The sequence below is a fragment of the Nothobranchius furzeri genome, chromosome 7 (genome assembly GCF_043380555.1).
Source record: "Nothobranchius furzeri strain GRZ-AD chromosome 7, NfurGRZ-RIMD1, whole genome shotgun sequence".
NCBI classification, from domain to species: domain Eukaryota; kingdom Metazoa; phylum Chordata; class Actinopteri; order Cyprinodontiformes; family Nothobranchiidae; genus Nothobranchius; species Nothobranchius furzeri.
The window spans coordinates 25,298,513-25,325,146 of NC_091747.1; the positions used below are offsets into that span (position 1 = coordinate 25,298,513).

The following is a 26,634-nucleotide window of genomic DNA, read 5'->3' on the forward strand; positions in this document are numbered from 1 at the left end:
ATTATTATTTTATTTTTTGTAATTATTATTATTATTATTATATTTGTTTACGTTATTTTATTTTTTATCTTTCTATCTTCTTCCTTTCCATCCTCTTTTTCCTGCTAGGCATTCTTCTAGATATAAGATTCACATTGTAACTGTTACCAAAGCTCATGTGTGTATTTGTGAATAACTTCAATAAATAAAATAAATAAATAAAAAAGCTATCGCAAAGTAACTAATCACGTGACAAAAACTTTAAATCGCCCTGCCCATTGAAGCCATGTTCAAGTCTATGGGACAACAGAGCATCACTACGGATTCCCCAGTAATGATGTTGATTCGTGTTTTTGTATTTTCATATAAATATTTGATACAAATACATATTTATAGGTGGGTTAATGTGGGACTGTTTAAATTTGTTATATTTAAATTGTTCGCCGCGAAAACGTGCCATGGTGTTCAGTTTACGAGCAGACCCTAAACGCAGCAGATGTAAGTTTGGAGCAACTGACAGAAAACAGGCAAACATCGAGTCCTTATAAAGTTATCGTGAGTAAAGTTTTCTCTATATTTTAATGTCACAACAATGTTTAATGTCGTTAAAATGTTTGTCACACAGTTTGGTACGAGAACGAAACTGCGTTTAGCTTTTATCTCTGGAAATTCGCGTTAGTGTCGTGACTAATAAGGAGCTTCTCGGGAAATTCGTTGCATTTCCTCTCCTGTAACGACTTGATTCGTTTGGCTAAGCTAGCAGTTGTGCTCGTTATTTAGCTTTACTCTGAGGTGGTCGGGGCTCTAAAACCGATTAGTTTCGTTTGTGTCGGTCTGAATAACGGGTACCCGTTTTCCTCCTGCCTCCACGGGCTCGGCCAGACGTTTATTAACGGTTTACTAACTGCACGTCAGACTGAACGGTGTCAGAGGTGTTAATGTAAGATGAATATATATGTTTTTATAAACCTTTATTAACAAAAATAGAATATACAATGTGACAATGAGGCTACAAGATCACAGTTGACAACGTATAAGAAAAGTGAGATGTGCACAAAAATGAAAAGAAAGTGCCAGGGGGATATAAAAAGGTGTGTGTACAGAAAAACAGTGATTACAGTAGCATATATCTAGAGAGAACATCAACAGCGCATGCACATAAGGTATGTTAATTTTGTAGGAACTATATTGTCAGTCTATGTTTCGTGACACCGGCGGAGTGATACACTCAAGAGACGGGGCTGTTCGGTTGTTTTGTTAAAAAAAGAGAGAGAGAGAGAGAGAGAGAGAGAGAGAGAGAGAGAGAGAGAGAAGAGTTGGTCGCGGTTCTGATAACCAGGTGGCCCGTGTTGTTTTCTTCCAGTTTTCTCTACCCACGACCCTCGTGATTTAGGTAACATTCGTCTCACCCGGAGTGTTACACTGTTTTTATATAGAAAAAAATAGAGAAGAAGAGGGAAGAAACCAACACGGGACACCTGGTTATCAGAACGGCGAACAACTTTTCCCTCTTCTCTTTTTTAAACAAAACAACCGAACAGCCCCGTCTCTTGAGCGTATCACTCCGCCGGGTACACTCAACATAGATTGGCACTATAGTTCCTACAAAACTAGCATATCTTATGTGTATGTACGTAACTGCTTTGTGCTGTTCATAATAACAAGTCTTCGTCTTACTCTAACCGGAGGATCAGACGGTTGGAGGTGAGTACCGTAGAGTTCTGACGTCATTACCCGTTCATCCAGCAACTACGGCTCCCTCTGCGGGTCGGGACCTCGCATAGAACAGACTTTATTGGTCACACAGCGGAGAAATCCACTTGTTACAGCAGCACCAGCACTTCAGGGAATAATTTGAGGAAAAATAATATCAAAGTTACATGTATATATTATATGGGGGTGTTGTGCCAAAAGATGCGTCCCTGCTGAGATGGGCTTTTCAGTTCCACTGATCTCGTGTCCTTTGGGAGAAGTTTAATCCATCAACTGTTGTAAACGTGTGTGGCACAGATTATGACCTCACAAAACTAACTACACCAACCGACCTTTGTGGGCAAGTTTCAGAGTTTAGAAGAAGGATGGGCCACTCCGGTCCTCCAGCACGTTTTAGTTGTTTCCCAGCTCCAGCTCTCCTGACGTTAATCAGCAGGGGATAAACAGGCTCCTGCAGGGCCAGGTGAGCTGCTGAACAGGCGATTCAACCAGTGAATCAGGAGCGTTGAAGCAACGAAACAACTGAAAAATGCGGGATACTGCCCCGAGGACTGGGGTTTCCCATCCCTGTTATAAATAATCCAGACCTCTTCCGAACAGCCTGTGTTCTGAGAAATGGTTTCTGTCTCTCAGGACTGATGAGTTAACAGCTGGTGTGAGTGGAGACCAAAGATTGTTTCTGTTGTAAATCAGCTCTAGTCACCTAAACATCCAGACGTTATTTAATAATAATAATAATAATAATAATAATAATAATCAATGTTTACTCCGTTTCACATCACATGGAATTCCATATTAGGAAGCAGGAATAGCAGCAGCTACATGCAGCTACTAATCTAGAGGTTGAGTCCAGCAGGAGCTTCCTACAACTTAAAACAATAGTAAACCATAAAACTTACAAGGTGAGCTAGCTCACCTGAGCTGAGAAGAATCTAGAATAGAATAAACTCTTATTATAAATCTTAGTGTTACACAGCTCTTATAGCAAAATGAAAATAGAATAGAGCACAAAGTAACTTGTGTACCTAACCCTAACCAATACATTCTATATTTACAGAGAAATGCATAAAATGTACAAACGCGTATGAAAGTGTACAGAGATATGAACACAGGTGTGGTGTGTGAGTGATCCAGGTGAAGGAAACTACTGCAAAAGGAATAATAGCAACCAGGTGATGCATAAATAACTAATAACTAAACTGTAGAGTCTGACAGCTGCTGGTAAGAATGGCCTCCTCATACATCTAACATGTATGAAGATCTCCGCTGCTCTTGAACAAACTGAGATTTAACTGTGGCTCTGCTCGTTGTAGAAGATGTTCCAAGGAAGCTGAAGGATGCCGGGAGTGGGCCAGAGTAATCCCAGTCTGTGGACCTGGCTGCCTCAGAGCAACCAGTCTCCATGTGACCGCTACAGACACGCCTGCTGCAGCTACAACGGAGACGTGTACTTGCTGGGTGGTAGAAACAGTGGCTGGCTCGGGGACTTCTGGAAGTACAACGTGGGTAAGACTGGCCTCTCAGCTAAATACCTCCTTCCCACCGGCTGCAGACTCGACCCAGGACTGAACTGGTGAACTCTAAATGTTCAGATTGGAAAAGTTATGAGCAGGAAGTGTCTTCCCTGCTGAGATGGCTTGTTGAGCAGCCTCAGTAGGAGATATGGAAGCAGGTTTATCTCAGGTGTTTCTGCAGGTTAGAAGCTGCTGCTGCGCTCACCTGTCCATGTCACAGGTTCAGGTGTGTTTTCCATGGAATAACATCCGGATCCGTGTGCATGTCACCTGTTAGTTGCAGCCTCTGGCATGTTTGGTGTTAACAGCAGCCTCAGTTTGGGGAAATGGAGATTAGTGCTGACTGAACTGACGAGCTAATATAATCTAAAGTGTCCTGTGGATCAGGTCCCATCGTGGCTGGGTTCTGTCCTGGATCTGGGACTACAGATGTGTGTGTTCTGTGTTTTATTTAGTGTGTAATAAGTGGACACAGTTGAGCTGCACAGGAGAAGCTGCACCAGAGGAGCTGGAGCAGCATTCCATGGTCGCGCATAAGGTAAAACTCCCGGATCTCTCGATGTTCTGCTGTTCCAGGACCACACAGTTTAACAGCTCCCGCCTTTTCAGGGGTTCCTTTATGTGTTTGGAGGACTGTTGGACTCAGCGTCTACCATGAGCAGATGTGCCTTCTGGGTGTTTGACGTGGGTGAGTTTTACCTCGGAGCTGCTTGTCAGGCGTGTTCCACGCTGAGTCCAGCCTCAAAACATTCATCACCGCTTAGGAAGGGTTAGAAATCCACAAACCCTGGAAATAATCAAGATGAGACAGAAAATATTAGTTATTAGAAGGAAACGCTGCACTGCCTGAATCCAGGCCCTCACTGGGCCGACAAACCCTATTCCCTATGGAGTTTCTGAAATTCCTCTCATGACTAGCCGGTCCTTGTTTTTCTGTCACTGGAAGAGTGAACATGTGGCAAAGATCTGCAGATAAATCTCCCCTAAAGTCATCTCAGAGTCATCCCTGGCATCTAGGACCCGTTTAGATCCCGTCTGAGAGGGTAGCTAATTCCTGGGCTGAGTTATTGTCCCGGTCCGTCCCTGACACTCACCCCCCCAACTTTCTAACCATTCAGCTAGCAGTTAGCATTTTGGTTGTACTCAGCACTCTGGCTCTCCACAGGGTAGTGTTAACGCTGTAGTGTTAGAGGCTTGTTTCAGTCGGTGTTGGAGTCTTTAAAGCTAAAACCACCTTAAAGAATATAAATATGCACTTTGTTTGGTGCACTAATATCGAAGCTGTGAGTCGTCACACGTCAGGATGCAACTATAGGATGGCTATTCCGTCATTTTTCTCAAAATACCATAATTTTAGGATCCAGGGAACTCATTCATCAAACGTTCATAGAACGAAATTTAGAATGTTTTCCGAACGGTCCAAATCCTGAAATTCTGAAACGCTCTCGCACCACGTTCCTCCGCAGTCGTCTGATGATCAATCCCACCTGTGCATACCCAGGTGCTCGTGTCCATTGTTATTCACAGAAACAACCTAATTTAACCATATTTGGCAACACTACGGCAATCCCGGCGTTTTTCTAAAAAAAACAAGAAAACTTTATTCACAGCAGTGTGGAGACACTTGCTGGCGAAGTGCGAAAGAACCAAACAAGTTGCAGAGGTTGTAAAGGCGGTCGTGACAGAGGAGAGGCTCCCATGAGGATTAAATAGAAACTTTAATCTGATAACGTAACAGGTTGTCGTTTACATTTACGTTCTGGGTGGAGTTTTATTTGGAAATGTCTGAGAGTGCAGCCTCGTAGCTGTCGTCCCTCTAGTTACTATGGCAACTTGTGTGTCGTCGGGGAGAAGAGGAGGTTCTGGGGGTTCTCGTAGTTGTAAAATACATTTGTGTTTCTCCATAACGGGTCCCAAACCACAGCCAGTCAGAATCGGGTCTGTGCTCACAGACGACGCGTTTATTCCAGAGAGAAACGAGACAAGGTCAGCCATTCAGTTGTCTTTTATAGGTTTTAATGCTAACCATGTGACACATGTTTTTCCACTGAGTAATTAGTTATTGGGTGAATGGATGAATGGATGAGGATCATGTGTGGACGACTGAGACCTTCAGTACTGCGGTGCCCCCGTTCTACCACTAGATGCTGTTCCTAAGCACGGTCAGAGCTGTTCTTCTATTTAGGAACATTTCCACACACGTGTACAAAGTGTTAGTTCCTACACACACAACAGTACAGTTAATAAATGAGGCCCGGGTACGACACAGCTAGCAGCGCTGAAGAGAGGCTGCAGCGGAGACCTGGAACTAGAACCACTTTGGGCTGTTCTTACGTAGCAACACCAATAAAACCTGGTCAGAACCCGCGCTAGCATCAGCTAGCCTGATAAAAACCACCACAGCACACAGACCCGAGGTAGTAGTACCAGAACCAGTCACATCCTGGAGCTTTATCTCAGCTCCGGACCCAGTTCTTATTTGGTTCTAACTTACGTTTTACTCTGATTTGTTCTTGTGTTTCAGTGAAGCAGGAGTGGGTCCAGTTTCAGGAAAAGGCCAACCCCCTTCAGGTACACACCTCTCCTAGAACCACGAGAACACAGAACTTACAGAACGGTTCTGTGTTCATTCGTCTTGGTTAGAACCCGTCAGAGGGAAGCTCCTCCCTCCTCACTCCAGTTGGGGTTTCTCAGATGTTAGAGGAGAACTCAGAAAGATCCTCCTGACAAAGAGGAAGTCCAGGTGGATTTCTGCCACAAGCAGGAAGTTGTGGGTTCTGGGACCATCAGGATCCAGGAGGACCTGGACTGTTGGTTCCTGGATGAGTCCCTGGGAAACCCATAGATCGGGTCGGCAACCTGTTCCCATCAAAGAGCCATTATTACCCGTTTCCCACAATAAAGAAAACACTGGGAGCCACAGCAGCCGCAGCGTTGTGGGCGGGGCCTACCCTCAGACAGCAGAGCTGCTCACAACAGGTGACAGCAGCCGGTACCGGTCGCTCGTGTACGTAAAAGTTATCTTTCATAAGACGATAATCAATAAAACGATTTATATAAAGTGGATCCAGAAGTTGTAGCCCGTCTCTGCTACAATATTTAGATATTTTTCACCCTGTTGGTGGGTTTACTGAGCAGGTGCCACTTTTGTCATACGTTTCTTTTTAAAACATGTTTAGACTGTTCAGAATACAAATCCAGGCTCTGTCACGTTTGATTGTTGTAATTAAACTTTGTAGGTGGGGAAGGTCAGAAAAGGATCCGATCATTTTGTTTTTCCCTCATTTACAGTGACGGAGATAACGGCGCAGTGCGCCTGGCTCTGGTGGTAATCAAGTTTAATTTGTAACAATTTTCACAAGAAAACAGAACAGTTAAAAGCAGGGCTTGTGTTGTGTTGACCGGACAGTTCCCGTATTTGACCGTTTATTTTGACGGAGAAAGAATAGAAAGAATTACCCCGACGCATGCAGACGAACTGACACTTTATTCTACGCACATCGCAGATGTAGCTAAATTACTCAAGAAATGATTCCCATCTGAACATCTGAGCTGGACACTGCTCAGTGCAGCTCACTGTCAGCGCGTACGTACGGTGCACAGTGAGCTGAAGATGTGGAGAGGGGCTTGGAGCACGTCGCAGAACCAGAGCGCATGCAGGAAGATTCCTCCAACTGAAGCGAGACTTGTCACTTAGAAAATGTTCCCTGATGATGAAACTTTGGCTGAATAGTGCTTGTTCCTGTCTCCAATGTGGCGACGAATCCAGGAGCCATCTGAGGAGAATCCCAGAATCTCACATCCTCTTCAGCTCAGAAAGCGCTTATAGAGACATTTGATTACGCACAAGCGTGACGCGTCAATCGTTGGAACTGTTCAGGTTTACGCAGACAATCTTTACATTTAGATCTGGCTTACAGATAAGCATGAATGCAATAAAATAAATATATTTTATTTAAATATCCATCCATTATTGTACAAGCACAGAGAGCCGACCCCTGCCATAGATGATGGTGTTATGAGTTAACATGTGTGTGTGTGTGTGTGTGTGTGTGTGTGTGTATGTATGTGTGTGTAGTCTCAGATGCCTAGTAACAGGAAGGGACACAGTGCGGTGGTGATCGGGTCGGCCATGCTGATCTACGGAGGACTTGTGGACATCAAAGGATCATCTGAGGAGTTCTGGAGTTTGGATTTTGGTGAGTTTTAACAGATTTTGTTATTTTAATGACCTGGAATGATTCAGAGATTTTCTGCTTTGGACCAGCTCCTGAGCAGGGGTAGACCGATGTAGGGGGTCGAGTTCCCCCCTCAGTAAAGCTGATTTACAGTCAGGCACATCCCGGACAGTCTGGTACATATTTAGGTTCTTGAATAACATCTGCATGATAAATACTATAAAATATATTTTCAACTAAAATGTCTTTTAATTGTCCCGTTTTGAATTTTTAATACTTTCCTGGTAACTCAGGAGTAAAGTTCGACTGATTTGGGTTTTTTAGTTACTGATACCAATGTCAGGGGTCATGGTCAGCTGATGGCCGATATCCAGATGTTTTCCACCTTATCTACTGGCTAACAGGTCTCTAGTGACATCAGCTGATGTGCAGAACGCCTGAAGCTGGATCAGTTTTAACGTAACCAACTGCTCAGTGTGAAAATCAGACAACTAAAGTTAAAACAATCGTTTAAAAGTTTCAACAATAAATATAATTGATCCGGTCCAGTAACGTAGGATCTGGTTCTCCTGGGTTTCATCCCAGCCTGGTTCTGGGTGTTTTTAAGAGCATGTGGAACTGACATATTTCTCTGTGATTGAATGACAGGAACCACAAATTGGTCTCAGCTGGGCCCGTCTGGGTCCTCGGGTCCTGGACCCAGACAGAGCCACTCCGCCGTGGCCTACCAGGAAGCCATGTTCCTGTTTGGTGGCTTGAGGGGTTTGCAGGAAATGCAGGACTTCTGGAAGTGGGATTCCAGCAGCGACGCGTGGACCTGCCTCAGAAGGATGTGAGTCATTCATGAAATCCTCCATGAACTGGTTTTGTTCCAGTAAGGACATCTTAGGGCTGGGTCTGTTTCCATGGCTACATGTTACAGAAAAAAGGATATTTTTAAAATGAAAGATGAACCAACAGGAAGATGAGTGAGTTTATTACATTCAGGTCTGAAACACAAACCGTTTATCCAACATTTCGCAGATCTGGAGGTTTTAGTAATCTGATTACTTTCAGGATGATTGAACTGATGAACGAGTTCATTTTAGATTCACTTCCTGGTCTCCTGCCCATAGAGACGTGGGTCTGAGGACATCTCACCAGCTAACTCATCTGGATGTCGTCCACCTCTGACGGCACCTGTGGCTCTTTTCCTCAGGTCCAGCCCCCCCCGTCTCCTGGGCCACTCCGCCGTGGTCTTCAAGGACAACATGTTTCTGTTTGGAGGCGGAGACTCTCACAACTCTACAAGCAACTTCCTGTGGAGCTACAGCTTCACCACTCAGAGCTGGAGTCAGATGCTGTCTCTGGGGGACTCCAACCCTCCAACCAAGATCCACCACTGCTGTGTGGGTCTGGGTCAGAGCTACAGCTCTGGTACCGGCAGCACCACCACGTCTGAAGTCAAACCCAGGCAGATGGGCAGGAGACTCCGTTGCTTTAAAAACAAGTGCTTCCCTCAGCCGCACACACACGGAGCAGATCTGGAGATGATGGACATGCATCTGACTTCTGGCAGAGCCAGGAAAGACCTGTTGGACCAGGAAGACGAGGGAGACTTTAGGAAGCATCTGCCTGATTCGCTGCTGGTGCTGGGAGGGAAACCGTTCACGGGCAACCGTCCCATCTCCATCTGGCAGATGACCCTCTCCTAGAAAATTCTCTGTTCAGTTTTAAACCTTTAAAGATTTTATTCACGTACTTTTATACCGTTTGTGTTTCATTTAGTCACACCACAGCTCCAGCAGGAGGCGCCAGAGACCAGAGCTAAACATCTATCCAATAGATCTACTGCAGAACCGCTCTGCAGTGCAGAACCTTCTTTAACCTGGAGAAGATGTATAAACAGAACCGATCTGGTTAGGTCTGAATGGCAGCGCCGGTACTCAGGGTTCTGTCGGGTTTTTACTCCACAGCCGAAGTGGCAGAAGGATTGTCACCCAGTCTCAGGATGAAGCTGTGTGTGTGTGTGTGTGTGTGTGTGTGTGTGTGTCTTTATATGTTTAAGTGGACAAGTCTGAACTCTACCACGTGGACATTTCCACATTGTGGGAACATTTTGCTGGTCCACAAAATGCTCAGCACCCTAAAACTTGGTTTTATAGATATGGTGTGGATTAACTGTTAGTGTAGGTTAGTTTAGGTTTGTGTGATGATTACTCAACAGGATCCCCCTGCCGCCCGATAGCTCCACAGAGTTTGGTTTGGAACCTGAAGGATTGCACATGCACTCGTGGTCAGGTCCAACGTCATTGCTTCATGGTGTTGATGTGCATGGTCCAGCCGACATGCTGGCAGGTTGTCCCGGTGGGTGCAGTCGCTCCTTATGTCAGGAGCCAAAACGGTGCTCGGGTGAAATAGGGCCAGTGTTCCTGGTTAGGTTTAGACTGGGACTTGGAGGAGGAGGGATGTCTTTTAGGTTTGGGTCAGGTTGGGTTCTGGTCAGGTTCATGGGCCTTAGGGAAGGGGTCAGATGTATGGGTTAGGGACAATCCTGTCACTGAAATTAATGAAAGTCAATGACTGTCCTCACAGTGAATAACAAACGAGAATGTGTGGATGTGTGCGCGTGCGTGTGTGCGCGTGCGTATGTTTCTCCTGTAAACAAAGTTGAAGTTCAATATTCAAAACCATGAAGACGAAGTAGATATTTTTATTCCTTTTATTTTTTCCCGCGAACAAAATAAGTTCTTGTTAAACCGATTTACGAGGACGTAACGAGCATACGTCACATCCTGTCCGCTAGGTGGCGCTGTGTGACTGGTTTGTTATAACGTTTAAAGTTTTACTGAATTAGCTTTATGATATATTTATAACCACATCTGTGTCTGACGGGCACTTCTGCTCCTTTTGGAAACACTTAATCTTTCACTGAATGTTCCGACCGAACCGGACCGGTTCTGTGTTCCGAGCTGTAACGTGTTGGATCTGACAGGAAGCGGTGACTCATCCGAACCTTCTTGTTGGACTTTATAAAAAAGTCAAAGCAGGATGGAAACGCGATGCTGCTCACGGACAGAACCTCCCCGAACCCAAGTGGGTCCATCTGAGGGGAGCTGGCTCTGAAGAAGCACCTAATAATCCGCCTGCAGTGGGTGGAGATCCCACGTGGTATAAAACAACTTTTGGCGTGCAGGGCCACTGCTTGTGGTGACTCAGGAACAGGGTCTGCAGCATCTTACGGAGCGCACGAGAACCGAGCATCCAGAGCCGCGCGCACCGGGAACGGGACGAACTGGACAGAAGCTGCACGACCGGGTTCGGATATTTGCGGGATTTCTCGGACAGCCAGCGGCGCGTCACCGGTACGGACTCCCCAGCGCGTCTCGCACTTAGAGATGAACTTTGTTGGCGTGGAGGGAAGACGCGTACTGAAGCAGAGGGGTCCGTTCGGTTCCGGCAGCTCCTGAACGTGTGGATACAACGGTCTGAGCGGATTTCTTCTCTGGTGCTGGATGTCCCTCTTCCGGGAGACCTGCGGGGTTCTGGTCCAAGAGCGGCTGTAAGCGGACTGTGCGTCATTCTTCACACCCTCCTCCTGTCTGGTGCGAAGCTCTGAGATCATGAGCTCCTCCAGCCTGCTTCTATCGTGCCTGCTCGCGTGCGCTCTGTCCGCGCGCTGCGTCTCAGTGAGCGCCGCGGAGGCTGCCAGCTCGCCCCGGGAGTCGTGCGCGTCCTGCGGCCTCAGGTCGTCGGACCAGTCGGAGCGGGTGAACATTGACTTCGTGGAGGCGGTGAAGAGGCACATCCTGAACCGGCTGCAGATGAAGGACAGGCCGAACATCACGCACCCCATCCCGAAGGCTGCGATGGTGACGGCGCTGCGGAGGCTGCACGCGGGCAAAGTGCGCGAGGACGGCCGGGTGGAGATCCCCAGCTTCGACGGACAGGCCGCCTTCAACAACGAGGTCCAGGCGGAGACCTCAGAGATCATCAGCTTTGCAGAAACAGGTAATGATCAATAATTGATTGCGCATGTGTAAAACGAACCTCGGCTGAACTCGCCCACCCTGCAGCGCGAGAGGCAGGTGAGGTGAGAAGGTGACCCGGCAGCCATCCCGCTGCAGGCTCATCCCGTCTGGGTTATGGACACATGAGACAGCCATCGTTTTCATCCTCTCATCCGCTGCCTCTTGCTTAGTCTGATAAAGAAATCAGGGACCTTAAATTACCCCCCCCCCCCCCCCCAACTGAGTCGAAGGACCATCTGAGTTCTGTTTCATCCAACTCCATAAAGCCCTCATTTAAACACGGACAAAATCCCTTTATCGGCCGTTTATCCCTTAACACACACACCTAAAATTATCAGTGTGGCACACAGAAAGGACACAGGGAAGTAAAGGCACCAACACACCGCAGTTCTGCAGGGTTCTGCCTCGCAGGCTCGACCCGGGCAGCTTGTGACAGGGGAACAAAACCAGGCGGCTGTTTCTGCTGAACGCATCATGTCAGCTCAGAAGGAAAACGCAGGAAACAAAAGGATCTGCTTAGAATAATGCATGAGACATTTGAGTCCCAGTGGGGTTGAATCTGTGTGTGTGTGTGTGTGTGTGCAGGGGGGTAATATTGTGTGCCCATATTGCAGAGCTGAATGCTTTTGTCATTCTAAAGGTTCACTGGGCTCCTTTGCTGCTTCTTCTGTATTTGTTTCCAGCTCTATTCTTCTTCACACCTTTGAGCCTTTGTGTGGTATTGTACCATGGAGCTGGCGTGGGTCCCTTCTCCCCCAGACCCCATCTGCCTCCTGGCCAGTTGGCTCACGCCCCCCCCCAGATCCAACGCTGCCAGCCAGGGCACAGCCCAGCAGCGAGCCCTGAATCCGGGGGGTTGTTTTAGGACGAGGTGGCTGATGTTTAGCCAACAGATGGATGGAAACGAGTGTGTGTGTGTGTGTGTGTGTGTGTGTGTGTGTGTGTGTGTGTGTGTGTGGAGCACAGAGGTCAGCTTGTGTCCTCCTCTTCCTCCCCTCAGTGCCGACTGAACTCAGGCTCCTTATCTCCGGTTGCAGCAGCACAGGGGTAATGGTGCTGCCAAGCTACCCCAGGCAGGTGATGGGAGGTGATGCCAAGTTCTTCTCCTCCTCTGAAACTCACCCACGGGTCTTTGAGGGATTCGGTGTCCCGTATCCACGGGAGCGGAGCAGGGAACACAAGTGAGGACAGAAAGAGCAGGGTCGCTGGAGGAGTTCACATCAGTGATTCTCGAGTGCTGGTTTCAGCTGTTTGGACCCAGTGACCCCGCGGTCAACAAGTCCCAGTTAGGCTTCATTATCAGAGGTCATTACCAGTTCATCCAGGGATCAGGTTGGTGGCTCCACTCCAGCAACACCAGGACTGGTGTTAGGATTCATGGCTTCTGTTTTATCAGCACCAGTTCAGCCTCTGTGAGTCCTGAAGAGCTGAGACTCGGACCTGAAGAATTTGGGTGTGCTCCAGCTGGTTTCTCTTCATGTGTCCTCCTGGAGCCTCCAGCATCCACAGCCTTGTCTCTGACCTGGAGGTGCTGGTGGAGACACGCTGAAGCAGCCCACCCAGGTTATCACCGGCAGGGTCAGGCAAGGCGTGTCGGGGCCAGCTCCCGATACAGAGAGACGTTAGGGCTTTAAAGAACCTCTGCTGGAAAATGTCACTGAAAATTAAAATCAGGAAGCCATGCTCAAAGACTCAGGATATTTCTAAAGAAGACTGTTGATGAAACCTGGAATTCCAACACGGACTGTAATCGGAGCTCTGATGCGATGTAAACAGGAAGTGTAGAGAGAACCAAGGTCAACAAAAATGTTAAAGCTGCTGCTAGTGTCTCATCAGGGTCACCACCAGCTACCTCACCTGACTCACTACATCCCTCTGGTGTCTATGTGGACATTTCTACAGTTATTGGATGTTCTGAACATAGGCCTGGCAGAATCACGTGTCTTCAAAGCTGCAGGGCATGAAAATGGACAGAAACCTCAGATTCAGGAACAGAGGAGTAACAAGATTTAAGGTTTCAACACTGAAACCATCCTACAGAGGCAAGTTTCTAAATCCACAATCATCAGGAGTCAGAATGATTTTGTTCCTGGAGACAAGTCTGAGAAAACTTGGCTGGGAGCATTAGTCAGTGCCTCCCAGCACGTCCAGGTCCAACAGAACACACCGCTGAACCCCCCGTTTACCTCACACACATCTCAAATGCCCGTTTTTCCAAGTGCTGAGCTGTCGGGGCACGTACGAGTGTGTGGCGCTAACAGAGGTGAGCTTAGTGACTTGTAGCCCTGAGGGCCAGCAGCTGATTCCCTTCAGATGGAGCCCTGCTGGTTTCCTCCCTGAGCGAGTCCCACAGGTGTTCGGTGTGAGCTGCTGGATGGGTGTAGCTGCAGGTTCCAGCTGATGCTCAGCGGAGAGCTGGTCTCAACAGGTCCGTGTGTAAATGTAAAGCTTTAGAGGAGGAAGAGGCACCTTAAGGGGTGGGGGCGTCTTTGGTGGCCACCTGTTGACGCTGACACACACTAATCAGTCAGCAAACAGTCATTTAGAGGCTCTCAAAGGCGCTGCTGGAGCACATTGTCCCAAGCCTCCTGAAATAGAAACCTTTCATGTTACCTCTGGGTCATTTGGACTCATCATTAGGCTTCTGCACAAAACAAGAGACAGAAAACAGTGGCATGGGGGGGGCAGCGCCACCTTTAGACACCCAGGATCTCTTCATTGTGCTGCTGTAGAAAGTGGCCACTGTCATGTAAATGCCTCTTATTTTTGCCTCACGGTGCTTTTTGATGGAGAGCCACGCGTGTGAATGCGACGCCGCAGCGCGGCTGTGTTCCGGAGCCTCACGGGGGGCTTTGTGCTGTCACTCTCAGGGCGCTCCTGCTGCAGCGCGGCGTTCAGGTTGGCCGCTGACGGTGAACCCAGTGAACCCCCTGCCAGCTCTGGCCGTGTCCACCGCCGTCCCACTGTCCCCCCCTTCTGTTCTCCTCCTTCTTCTCTTTGGTCCTGTCACTTTCAACACCAGGACATGAAGCCAACTGGGCCCGGTCCCAGAACTGGCCCGTCACGGCCGGCCTATCAGGAGCTGCCTGCTGAGGTCACCTGACACAGCAATTGAGAGTGAACAAATAAACAAATCTTTAAGAACAAAGCTGTGTGTGTGTGTGTGTGTGTGTGTGTCTGTGTGTGTGTGTGTGTGTGTGTGTGTGTGTGTGTGTTCAGCGTGAGCTCATCGTGTTCTGCCCGGGCTACGTAGAGAGGATGTAGCTCTGAGGGAGGCAGTTCTGTTGGTCATCAGGCAGGTCTGACCCAGGTCCAACGCTCAGATGCACACCCGGTGCATTATGGGATGGCGTGAGCCTGTGGTCTGATGGTTTGGACACCAGGGGTTCTGGTAGGGTTAAAGGGGATGTTGCTGTGACCTGTAGAACCTCCTAAAGATGGCCGAGTTCTGTTTGACACGTTAACCTGATCAGACCTTTTTCTGTTTGTCTTCAACAGATGAGCTCACGGACCCCAAATCGGGTTTGTACTTCCTGATCTCCAACGAGGGCCACCAGAACCTGTTTGTGTCCCAGGCCAGCCTCTGGCTCTACTTCCGCCTGCTGCCAGCTGGTCCTGAGAAGGGTCTCCGCAGGAAGATCACAGTCAAGATCCACTACCAGGAAGCCACCACTCTGAGCGGTGCTGAGGGGAGTCCGGGAGGTGGCAGCGTGGGAACAGGTCGCTGGGTTCTGGTGGAGAAGCGGGTCGATCTGAAGCGCAGCGGCTGGCACACTTTCCCACTCTCTGAAGCGGTGCGAGCAGTGTTTGGGAAGGGCAGCAGGAGGCAGGACCTGGAGGTGCACTGTGATGGCTGTGAGGCAGCTGGCGTGGCTCCGGTTCTGGTGGACCCAGGCGACCCATCCCACAGACCCTTCCTGGTGGTGCGGGTGCGGCAGGTGGAAGGGAAGCACCGCATCCGTAAGCGGGGGCTTGAGTGTGACGGCACCAGCGGGGGTTTGTGCTGCCGGCAGCAGTTCTACATAGACTTCCGTCTGATTGGCTGGAATGACTGGATCATCGCACCGGCAGGTTACTACGGCAACTACTGCGAAGGCAGCTGTCCGGCCTACATGGCAGGCGTTCCAGGCTCAGCGTCGTCCTTCCACACCGCGGTGGTAAACCAGTACCGCATGAGGGGGATGAACCCGGGCTCGGTGAACTCCTGCTGCATCCCGACCAAGCTCAGCACCATGTCCATGCTCTACTTCGACGACGAGTACAACATCGTCAAGAGAGACGTGCCCAACATGATCGTGGAGGAGTGTGGCTGCGCCTGAGTCCAGCTGTCTTCTCCAGACCTTTCTGTTCGGTACACATATTCAATATATCTAATCAACTATGTGCACCTGACACCGGTCCGGTCCGGTCCAGAAACACACAGTGTGTGTTTTTATCCACGTCCAGCTGCTTGGCGACGGGATGAGAAGGGAATGATTATCACCAAATGATGCTTTCCTCTAGTTTGCCATTTCTAGTCAAAAATAATGGCTCACCAGCTCCTCGAGAATGAAGATTTGTTTTAAAGCGCTTACGGACAGAGACAGCACCAGCACCAGCCAATAACATGATTGGCACCAGACCCACCCGCCCCACCTTCTGAAGTACTTAAAGCACAAACTAGACTTTTGTTTTTATAAAGCACTGACGAGAGACCAGCTTTTCCGATTCAGAACACCAGCACTTCCCTGCTAAGCAGACGCAGTCTGACTGTCCTTCCTGGCGGGACTGGAGCGGCAGGATCAAAGCCTCCACAGCGGTCCAAGCTGCTGCTGCTGCAGTGTCAAGCCCATCTGGACGTCTGCAGGAGAGACTGGTTTGGGCCCAGCGGGTCAACACGGTGCAGTGCAGCACTTGCAGAAACTGAAATGCACACCCTGAATAGCACTTGTATAAAGAAATGCCTTCCAAGGGCGTCTGAGTGTCCTGTCAGATGAATAAGTGCCACATGAGCTATGCAATGTATAGAGACTGTCTCCACTCCACGTTAGACTGAATCCTTCTACTGTCCTTCATCGTGTCTTCTGTCTTCAGCTGTTTGAAAAATACTTGAAATGAGATCTTTCGCTTCCTTTTCCAAAGCGAATGATTGTTGTGATGTTTGCACTGAAGAGTCGTGGGATGAGCAAAACAAAAACTGCCATTGAAAAGTTATTTTTATAGAGGTAAAACTGAGTTTGTTTCACATGTATTTTACATAACGGAACCAAAGAGGCCAGGATGTGGGACTGAGATGGCGAGGCCATTAAAGTTTCTGTTTCTGATGGCTATGAGAGGTCTACCACCGTATCAGGGTACGAAAAACCGTCTGACTGTCATTCCTCACCTCTCTTTTCATTCTCTGTTTGAACAGTAAGCAACTCTTCATTTTTCCCATTAATTCTATTTTTGTTTCGGTTTTCTATTTAAGGAAAAATATTTTTAGTTCAATATGAATCATTTAGTCAAATAAATGTCACCTGTACAGTTTATGTAAAATAAATGTTTTCTTAAATATTTTGCAACTTTAAACTGGTTTGTGAGTCGTGTTCTTGTGTGTTTTACTCCTGATCTGATGATGAAGAAGATGATGATGAAGATGATGGTTGTGGTGGTGATGATGAAGATGATGATGATGAAGGTGGTGATAGTGGTGATGATGATGATGATGATGATGGTGGTGGTGATGACAGTGGTGGTGATGATGATGATGATGATGATGATGATAGTGGTGATGATGATGGTGGTGATGATGATGATGATGATGGTGGTGGTGATGATGATGATGATGGTGGTGGTGATGATGGTGGTGATGATGATGATGATGGTGGTGGTGATGATGATGATGATAGTGGTGATGATGACGGTGGTGATGATGATGATGATGATGGTGGTGGTGATGATGATGATGATGGTGGTGGTGATGACAGTGGTGGTGATGATGATGGTGATAGTGGTGATGATGATGGTGGTGGTGGTGATGATGATGATGGTGATAGTGGTGATGATGACTGGTGGTGATGATGATGAAGATGATGGTGGTGGTGATGATGATGGTGATAGTGGTGATGATGATGGTGGTGGTGGTGATGATGATGATGGTGATAGTGGTGATGATGACTGGTGGTGATGATGATGAAGATGATGGTGGTGGTGATGATGATGATGGTGGTGGTGATGATGGTGATGATGATGGTGATGATGATGGTGATAGTGGTGATGATGATGGTGGTGGTGATGATGATGATGGTGGTGGTGATGATGGTGATGATGATGGTGATAGTGGTGATGATGATGATGGTGATGATGATGATGGTGATAGTGGTGATGATGACTGGTGGTGATGATGATGATGGTGATGATGAAGATGGTGATAGTGGTGATGATGATGAAGATGATGGTGGTGGTGATGATGATGATGATGATGAAGATGGTGGTGATGCTCTCAAAAGAATACAAAAACGTGTGTAGAATGATCATGGTTAGAGATAAACAACAACAACAATAATAATAATAATAATAATATAGATAAATATTCCTTCTTTTAGCTCATAACTAACTTGACCTGGATCTGAACACAAGCTGTAAACATCTGTTTGAGGCTCTTATTGTGAAGGATCAAGTTCCTCTGTTGTGACGCTGCAGGAGTAAAAGCCTCAGATTGGTTTATGTTGTTGTTTCCAGTAAAACTCTACCACAACAACCAGTTCCACCCCCTCTCCTGCTGGGGAAAATTACACAACAATGAAACTTATTTTAAAACTGATAAAGCTGAAAACGTTATTTATCATTATTATTATTATTATTATTATTATTTTGCTTAAATACGTTTTTTAATTAAGTTTCTGAAATCCATAATGAAACCTTTATGTTTCGGTTTTTATTATTGAATTATCTCCATCTGGAAGCTGTTTTGGGTGAAAACCCTTTCAGACCAAAGGGCGTGGTTTACGTGGGTGACAGATAACCCTAAAACACCTCTCCTCTTGCCTTTCAGGATTAGGCGATGGTTTAAACCGGAGCCGTGGAGCAGTAATTACGCCCGCCATTCTCAGACCTGCTGCTTTTCTGCTTATGCCCAGCGTCTGTTCCAGTGTGTTTGCCTGTGCATGCAGATAATGTTGTAGTTTGCATATCTCTGCACATGCGTACACTCAGATGCTCCGTGTGCTCCGTGTGTGCAGCCAGGGCAACAAATTCCTGTTTCCCAGCTCGGAGTTGCCACAACGTTCAGGGTTTGTGTCAACACTCAGCAACAGCATGGGGCTTGCCCGCCTGATTGTCTGTAAATGTTTTTATTTGGATCTGCCACAGAGGGCTGTGGGATTTGTTTGGCTGCAGGGCGAATAGCATGTGAGGGAGGGATCGGTGAGAAAAAACCTTTACCTGTAGGAGGACGGCTTCAGCAGCAGCGTCTATGAGACCAACACCAGAGAAACACGTCAGTGTGACTGGTGTGTTACTGGTGTGTGACTGACACAAGCAGACAAGAGGAGAACGGATCAGAAGCTGTCAAGGTTGTTTTTAATCTTTACGGATAAATGACGTTCCGAGCTGAGAGCAGGAGCGGAGATGAGTAGCTGTCTTGTCATGCTTCCCAACGCATGCCAAGATCTCCACAGCTGGAATGTTAATGGCGTTTAGTTTGAGCTGCAGGCCATTCAGCACACAGCGGGCCACACACACACACACACACACACACACACACACACACACACCCTCACACACACACACACACACACACACACACACACACACACACACACACACACCCTAGTTATCAGCTTAAACAAATATTGTCCCTCGCCCCCCCACACATCTAATACCACCACAGGTTGAGGTCATGACAGCTGCCAAGTTGACAGGGTCAGCTGGTTTATCGCAGCAATAGCGCTGCTGCTCCGGCATTAGCCGGCGTTCACTAATGAATTTATGACTATTTAGCGCCCGAGGCCAGGCATTCCTGTGCTCTGCACGGCTCAGAGTCGACGCTGCGGCCTACAGGAAGGCATCCATGCGCCTCCATCAGCTGGTCCTGCAGGTTCAGGAGTGCTCTCCACCAATAAAGATGTGTTTTCACTCCTAAGGCCGAGTCCTGGTAAATAGCTGAGAGGTGTTGGTCCTGCTGCTTGTGATTAGGCTGGAGTAACACGAGCTTGATGGCTGAAGGCGGTGCCTTGGGTCATGAACACCATTAAAACACCACCAGCTGCTGCTTCTGAATGCTGCTGGTGTGAGGGTGGTGTTTAACACACACCACCCAGACCTCTGATCTGAGGAGATAAAACGTTCCTCTGCAAAAACTCCTCTCACCCACCTGATGCTGAGTCAGGGAGCAGGGACAGGTCCATCACAGGGACAAACAGAACCGTCCAGAAACAAGAATCCAGCTTACTAACCTGAAAGTTGTGGTCGTTGCTTCAGAAATAATCTTTTCTCCAAACTGAGGTTGTTCAGAGACCAGCTGATTTTTATGAGCTGTCCGCAGAAACAGTCCTTTAAAGTCTTTGTTTCTGCTCCAGCAGAGCCCTGGGAGGCTGTGTGATTTTAAGGATTTATCCCTCGGGCCGGGCCCCTTAAGTTCGGGAGCTTATTCCAACCCTGTTTATTTCTCTCTACTTCCCTAAGTGACATTTTGACCTTTGCTGCAGCGTGGACGGCGTTCCCTTCACGCTCTTTCTCACAGGAGGATTACTGCAGGGGAGGAACGGCTTTACGACTGGGAAGCATGTGTGGATCCTGAAGGACTCACTTTATTTGGACCTTTAGGTTTGGAGTAAAACTCTGAAATGGGAATGTCTCATTTGGGAAAAGTCTTATGGTTTTCCACGTGGGAGCGGCTGGAGCTGACTGACACAGACCTAAACCAGCAGATCTGAAGCCCTGTCCTTCTCCATCCCAGACGCTGCTCTGATGGAGAGGACGAGCCCCCCCCCCCCCCCGTTTGGTAAAACAACCACGGCCTTGTCACCAGCCTCCCCGTCGAGCCGTAAGCTTTCTCACCTTCTCACCCCACCTTCCACCGTGCCGACCTCCCGACCCCCACACCCAGCAGCCACAAAGCCCTCGTTTGTGTCGTGCGGTCCTGCGTTTGCACCAACGTACTCTGGGAATCTGGGAGACTGGAGGAATTGTGATGGTCGGAGGTAAAGATGGCTTCTCACCCACAGCCTCTTTCAGCTCTGATGTTAGGGAGACAATTCGTCCCTTCTGAGGTCTGCGTCTGCTTTAAAGTTCCTTCTGCTTCCTGAACAGCCTCAGTTCAGAAAAATGGTGTTTGCAGCAGCACACACACATGACTACTCACTAAAGTTTGTTGTATATGTTTTAGGAATATTTCAAATATTTAGACTTTGTTTTCTGAGGTTTTAAGCTTTATGTTCCCGTTTTTACAGCGAGGGTCAGGGTTAAGCTTAACCCTGACCCTGGAGGCATCCAGCACGTTTTAGTGGTTTCTCTGCTCCAACACATTTTACTCAGTGATTGAATCACCTGTGCAGCAGCTCATCAGGCTCTGCAGAAGCCTGACAGAAATCAGGTGGGCTGAAATCGGGTTAAAACTAAAACATGCTGGACACCGGCCCTCTAGGACCAGGATGGAGAACCACCGCTCTAGAGGACATTCACAACTCAGAACTGGAACCAGAGCAAGAAACACATGGATGGACCCATCCAGCAGAGCAACAGTTAACCCGGTCTCCCTCAGGCTGAGGGTCGAGTTAGCTGGGGTTGTCTCATGACCTCTGACCCTTGAGGTGTTCTCTGCTTTGTTCATTACAGTGAGTCTGAAGGACAGGACTGTGTCCACGTCCACCAGAGGGACAGTGTCCTGTTGTCTCCTGATCCTTGGGGTTTTAATCTCTCGTGAGTTTCTTCCTCCCTTCAGACCTCTTGCTGCGGTTCGAACCTAACCCCCCCCCCCCCCCGCTCCCAGGACGTGTTGACCAGCTAAATTTAGCTCGCTGATGTTATTTTGACTCTTTTTCCTCTAACGGCCTTTAAAAGGGAAAGAATCCTGGTGATTAATGTCCCGGACTCTCGGGAGAATCAGTATGTAAACAGTCTGGCTTCTGTTCCTGAGGAAAGATTCTGTCCACGTTCACATGACGTACAGATCCGTGGTTAGCTGATAGGCTGATACTGATGCTGAACGGAACCTCACTGATGCTGATACTCTCCATGCAGCGCCCAGGAAACGCTACCGAGTCTCAGTGTGTGTGTGGGGGTGGGGGGGGGGGGGTGGAATTCCAGCTGAGGTAGTGGTGTTGTGTGTGTGTGTGTGAATGTGTGCGCATTTGAGTGTGTTTGTGTGTGTGTGTGTGTGTGTGTGTGTGTGTGTGTGCATGCGTGCGTTTTTGTGTGTGCATGTGTGTGTATATGAGTGTGTTTTTGTGTGTGTGTGTGTGTGTGGATATGTGTGTATGTGTGTGTGTGTGAGTGTGTGCGCACTTGAGTGTTTATGTGTGTGTGTGTGTGTGTGTGTGTGTGCGTTTGTGTGTGCATGTGTGTGTGTGTGTGTGTGTGTTAATTTGTGTGTGTTTGTGTGTATGTGTTTGTGTGCGTGTGTGTGTGTGCATGAATATGTTTTTGTGTGTGCATGTGTGTGTGTGTGTGTGAGTATGTTTTTGTGTGTGCGTGTGTGTGTGTGTGTGAGTATGTGTGTGTGTATGAGTGCGTTTGTGTGTGTGCGTGTGTATGTGTGTGTGTGTGTGTGTGTGTGTGTTAATTTGTGTTTGTGCGTATGTGTGTGTGTGTGAGTGTGTGTGTGTGTGTGTGTGTGTGTGTGTGTGTGTGTGTGTGTGTGTGTGTGTGCGTGCGTGTTTGTGTGTGTGCATTTGTGTGTGAGTGTGTGTGTGTGTGTGTGAGAGAGGTGGTAAAGGTGTGGCCTGAATCATCTCTGACCACTTCAGACGCCAGCGTTCCTGTATGAGTCCAGCTGCGTTTCCATCTGAGGGCTCATTATTCTGGCAGGTGCCCCATTGTCCCGTCATTCTGTTTTTTCTCTCGAGCCTTTTCATGAGCAAACCAAAAACATAACACTGAAATATGCAGGGCTGGGAGGAGGAGAATGAGGAGGAGGAGGAGGTGGTGGAGTCAAAGTGAAGAAGACCCAGAAAGAGCAGCATCAAAGCGGAGAGGAGGTGTGGTTCAGACGTTTGGTGGTCGGGGATGCTTCGCTGATAAATCAGAAGGATGTGAGCAATCTCGTGATCACAAAGGGAAACTCTTGTTCTGGCTGAGTTTTTAGGTCAGCTCTAATGAATTTCTGACTGACATTGTTGGAGTTTAACCTGGGTGTGATTGTCTGTCTTTGCAGCGCCTCGTGGGAAACTCGTTTTACTCCGCAATCAGCACAACAAAAGAGCTGTTGACAGATCAGTCAGTCGCAGAAAAGCCAAAGCTCCGTTTCCATGTTTGATGGCAAAAGCATTCGGGTCTGTGACTGGAGGCATAAATAGATGTTCTGTTTGTGGTTGATTCAGAGCATGTCAACGTGAACTCTGGAATTTTAGTTCTAATTATGAACTGAACACACACACACACACACACACACACACACACACACACGCACGCACACACGCACGCACGCACACACACACACACACACACACACACACACGCACGCACGCACACTCACACACACACACACGACCACAGGTTCTGAGAACATCCCAGATATCCCACAATCGGAGCATTTGGGAAGAAAGCTTCAGGAGAACCAGGAAAGTCCAACAGCTGCTACAGGTGATCCAGCTGTGGGATTGGGGGAACACCGGCAGATGTATGTGCACCTGCAGCAACGTGAAGAGACCCAGGAAGAACATCATCCTTTGAATTGGCTTCAAGAAAGGCTCTCCAAGGAAACCATCAGGATGTTCACACAGTCTGGCCTCAGAACAGCCATGAAAAATGAAAGGTAACCAAACATCCTCCCAGAGGAACTCCTCCTACAACAGTTTAGTGATGAATGTTGTCGTCTCCAGCATCATGGAGCACCAGGCCAGATGTTTCGTAACCATTTTAATGTCATTCCAAACAGAAAGCTGCTGATTTTCTCTCATTTTGCCACCAGCAGTCACAGCCCAGTGAGCAACTGGTGTGATGTGCCTCACCCTGCCGGATTAATCAGCATTTATCGCTGAGCCGGTGCAAACGGAGCCGACGCTGCCCTAAACTCAGCTGGCACCAGACTTTGCTTCTCCTGCTGGAGCAACAGGGATGAACATAAATGGTGCGGCTCAAGTCCTGAGTGGTTTTTCAAACTATGCAAAACACATACGTTAGCATTTGCCTGAGAGGGTGAGAAGGAAGCTATGTAAACAGCGGCTCTATAGGTAACGCTGAAAGATCTCAAGTTTAAACAGCTTCCCTGACAGGCAGAAGCAAAACAACACAGACTTCCAAACGCCTGCGCCAGCTGCCAAAGCAGATAAACCGACAGTTAGAGATGAATCAAGAACAACAAATCCTCCGTCCTCCGGGTGACGAACACGTCGACTTCACTGTTTGTGGATATCGCTGAGATCAAAATGAGTTACGCAGCTCCTTGGCAGGAGATCAGGGTGCCACACACAGTCTCTGATTAGCTCTAATGGCACAGATGCTGCTGCACAGAGATACCATCAGGAGTTATCCACCCTCTAGAGTCTTTTTTCTGCTTTAATCTCAGATTACAGTGGTGAATAGATTCCCTGCCTGCGCAGTGTCTTTGCAGAGCGTGGAGGGAACACAAACAAAGGCAGCTGTTGTACTCGGCGCTCATTGTGTCCAATTTAATGTCCCATCAATACTTTTATTGTTGAATCCTTCAGGTGCATTCTTTTACAATTACACCCTTCTTGCCAAGAAGCCACTCAAGTTATTATTAAAAACAGAAGAAGGTTGTGAAGACGTCAGGATCCAGGCAGGCGCTTAAAGCCCCAAAGACAACATACAAACAGGAGACGTGCTCGAGCCTTTATGAGCTCCAACAAGAACAGGCATGGTTGGAAGTACATGTCAACAAAAGCACCCCCTTCATGTGGAGTTATCACTCTGTGTTTTTACCTACCGCACCACACATCATTAAAACATTAAACCAGGGCCTGGTGCCTAAAATAGGTCCTGCCTCCAGGTGGGTGTGTCTGATGATGTAATCCTCCAGGAGATTCCTGGCACCTTACCTCATGCCTGTCTGACACAAACGCCCCAGCTATCTCAGCCACTTCCTCATCTTGGCCACATTCAGATCAGCTGAGGTAAGGACAGAGTGGACCGGACCAACGCCTGATTAGATTGGGTCTGTAGGGCAGTGAGGGCTGAAGTGGACCACGGAGATGGTTCTATTTTAGCATCTTTAGTCGGTGCTTATCTCAGGCTCCTTCTGAACTGGAAACTTTAGAGAAAATCAATCAACTCCATTTTGTTAGTAAGTCCTTCAGTTTCGGCCCGGTTCACACGGTAGGATAAACATCCCAATTTTTCACCAAGTCTTCCTGGGCACCCCCACCTCATTTACCATAGGATCATCTTATCAGATATTCCTGCTGTGTGTGGTGTGGTAAGAGCACTGCCCAGATGCCCGCTGGGACTCTTCTACCAGATATTGAGATACTGAACATGTCGGATTGTCTTGGTCTGACTTTGATGGACAACCAGTCCCTGCTGAACGTAGCCCATCAGAAAGTGAGGCGATGAAAGCGCACTTCTCCTCCACCATGCGTGTTTTCTCTAAAGTCACGTTTGATCCAAAGATCCAGGTTTCATGGGCTTTCCCGTCTGAGCTGGGAATGTTGGTGTGTGAAACCGGTTTGTGTGTGGTGTGTATTTGGTGTCATGCAGCTGCACACACACACACACACACACACACACACACACACACACACACACACACACACACACACACACACACACACACACACACACACACACACACACACACACACACACACACACACACACACACACACACACACACACACACACACACAGCAGGACCAAAGCTGGTATCTGTGATCTTTTATCTTCACGTGTTTGCTCTTAAAATCCTGCCGTGTGGACTTGGGTAAAGTTAAAGTTTCACTAGATGTCACACACACTGGTGTGACACTGGTGTGTGTGACATTTGTTCTCCACATGTGACCCATCCCCGTGGGGAGCAGTGAGCTGCAGACACGGCCGCACTCGGGTCCCATTCGGTGGTTTAGCCCCCCGAATCCAAACCCTTAAAGCTGAGTGTCAAGCAGCGTTGGCACGACCCGACTGGGATTTGAACCCTGATCTCCCAGTCTCCAGGTGGACACTGAACTGGTAGTACGTCTTTAAATTAGGAATTTTATGCCACCACAGATTCTTTTGGAATCAACTCAATTCAAGAGGGCTGCCATAGCTAACGACACGGAACTGTCTGTACATTTTACTGATATGGAGCTAACATTTGGTGTGTTGGTAGCTGGGCGTCATTCACGCCATTCCGGATGACCACTGATCATACATTATGTTGTTTTCAATATAAAACAATAATTCCATCAGGAATGACGGGACTTCAACTGCAGTACTACACGGAGTCCATTCGTCCGTACCCACTCTGCACTTCACTTCTTACTCCTGACACAAATGTCTCGCTCCGGTTCTGGGCGTGTTTCATCAGAATGCTCAGTGTGGACCCAGCAGGATTATGGACTAATAGTTTCAGGACGGAGACGGATGCTTTGCATGCTTTCCCAACACAAGAGGGATCAGTGGTGCTGTGCTGACTCTTCTGAACTGGTTTCATTGAGAATTCGCTGCAATAACAGGGAAGGGTTGAGTTAAAGTCCAACCAAAGTGCAGCAAAGCCAGGAGGGCTTCACGCAAACTAAACAACCCTAAACCTCTGTGGACTGTTCCTGGATTCCTTCTATCCTTGAAAAAGACTTTAGAGTTCTGTTTAAATCTGTCTGAATCCCACCACCCAGGAAAAGTCCAAGCAGTGAATCCCTAATCAGGGAACTTTATTCCCAGATCCTCCTTCTGAATTCATGAATCAACAGAAAAGTAACACAGATGAAGTTTTCAACCTGTTGGATGAGTTTTCACATCAAATCTGACGTTCCGAGGAACCCAGATCCAGGAAATCTGAAAGCATGTCACTCAAAGCCAGAGTCAGTTTCAGCAGCTGCCAAACAACAAAGTCCTTTAAGGAGAGTCACCGCACAGATCCAGCTCACGTTTCAGCCTCACTCAGCTTTCATCAGCACGGAA

General features: G+C 47.9%; 2 protein-coding genes across 6 annotated transcripts; both read left to right on the forward strand.

Annotated features, from left to right (window-relative positions):
- The first annotated feature begins 424 nt into the window (after positions 1 to 424).
- On the forward strand, positions 425 to 9,130 carry klhdc3l (kelch domain containing 3-like). Of its 5 annotated transcripts, none has more exons than XM_015954997.3 (8): positions 425 to 534; positions 3,006 to 3,198; positions 3,662 to 3,744; positions 3,816 to 3,894; positions 5,731 to 5,777; positions 7,285 to 7,405; positions 8,033 to 8,216; positions 8,583 to 9,130. In XM_015954997.3, exons 2-8 carry the CDS (start codon positions 3,030 to 3,032, stop codon positions 9,076 to 9,078), a joined length of 1,179 nt encoding a protein of 392 aa, XP_015810483.3. In that variant the 5' UTR covers positions 425 to 534; positions 3,006 to 3,029; the 3' UTR covers positions 9,079 to 9,130. The 5 variants fall into 5 exon arrangements, with proteins under 5 accessions (XP_015810483.3, XP_015810484.3, XP_070409044.1 ...); XM_015954998.3 differs by having other exon boundaries at positions 428 to 534; positions 3,009 to 3,198; XM_070552943.1 differs by lacking the exon at positions 425 to 534 and adding an exon at positions 613 to 919.
- Positions 9,127 to 16,932, forward strand: inhbb (inhibin subunit beta B). Its single transcript, XM_015954989.3, has 2 exons — positions 9,127 to 11,374; positions 14,893 to 16,932. The coding sequence occupies exons 1-2, from the start codon at positions 10,987 to 10,989 to the stop codon at positions 15,711 to 15,713; spliced, it is 1,209 nt and encodes a 402-aa protein (XP_015810475.1). The 5' UTR covers positions 9,127 to 10,986; the 3' UTR covers positions 15,714 to 16,932.
- Positions 16,933 to 26,634: the final 9,702 nt, after the last annotated feature.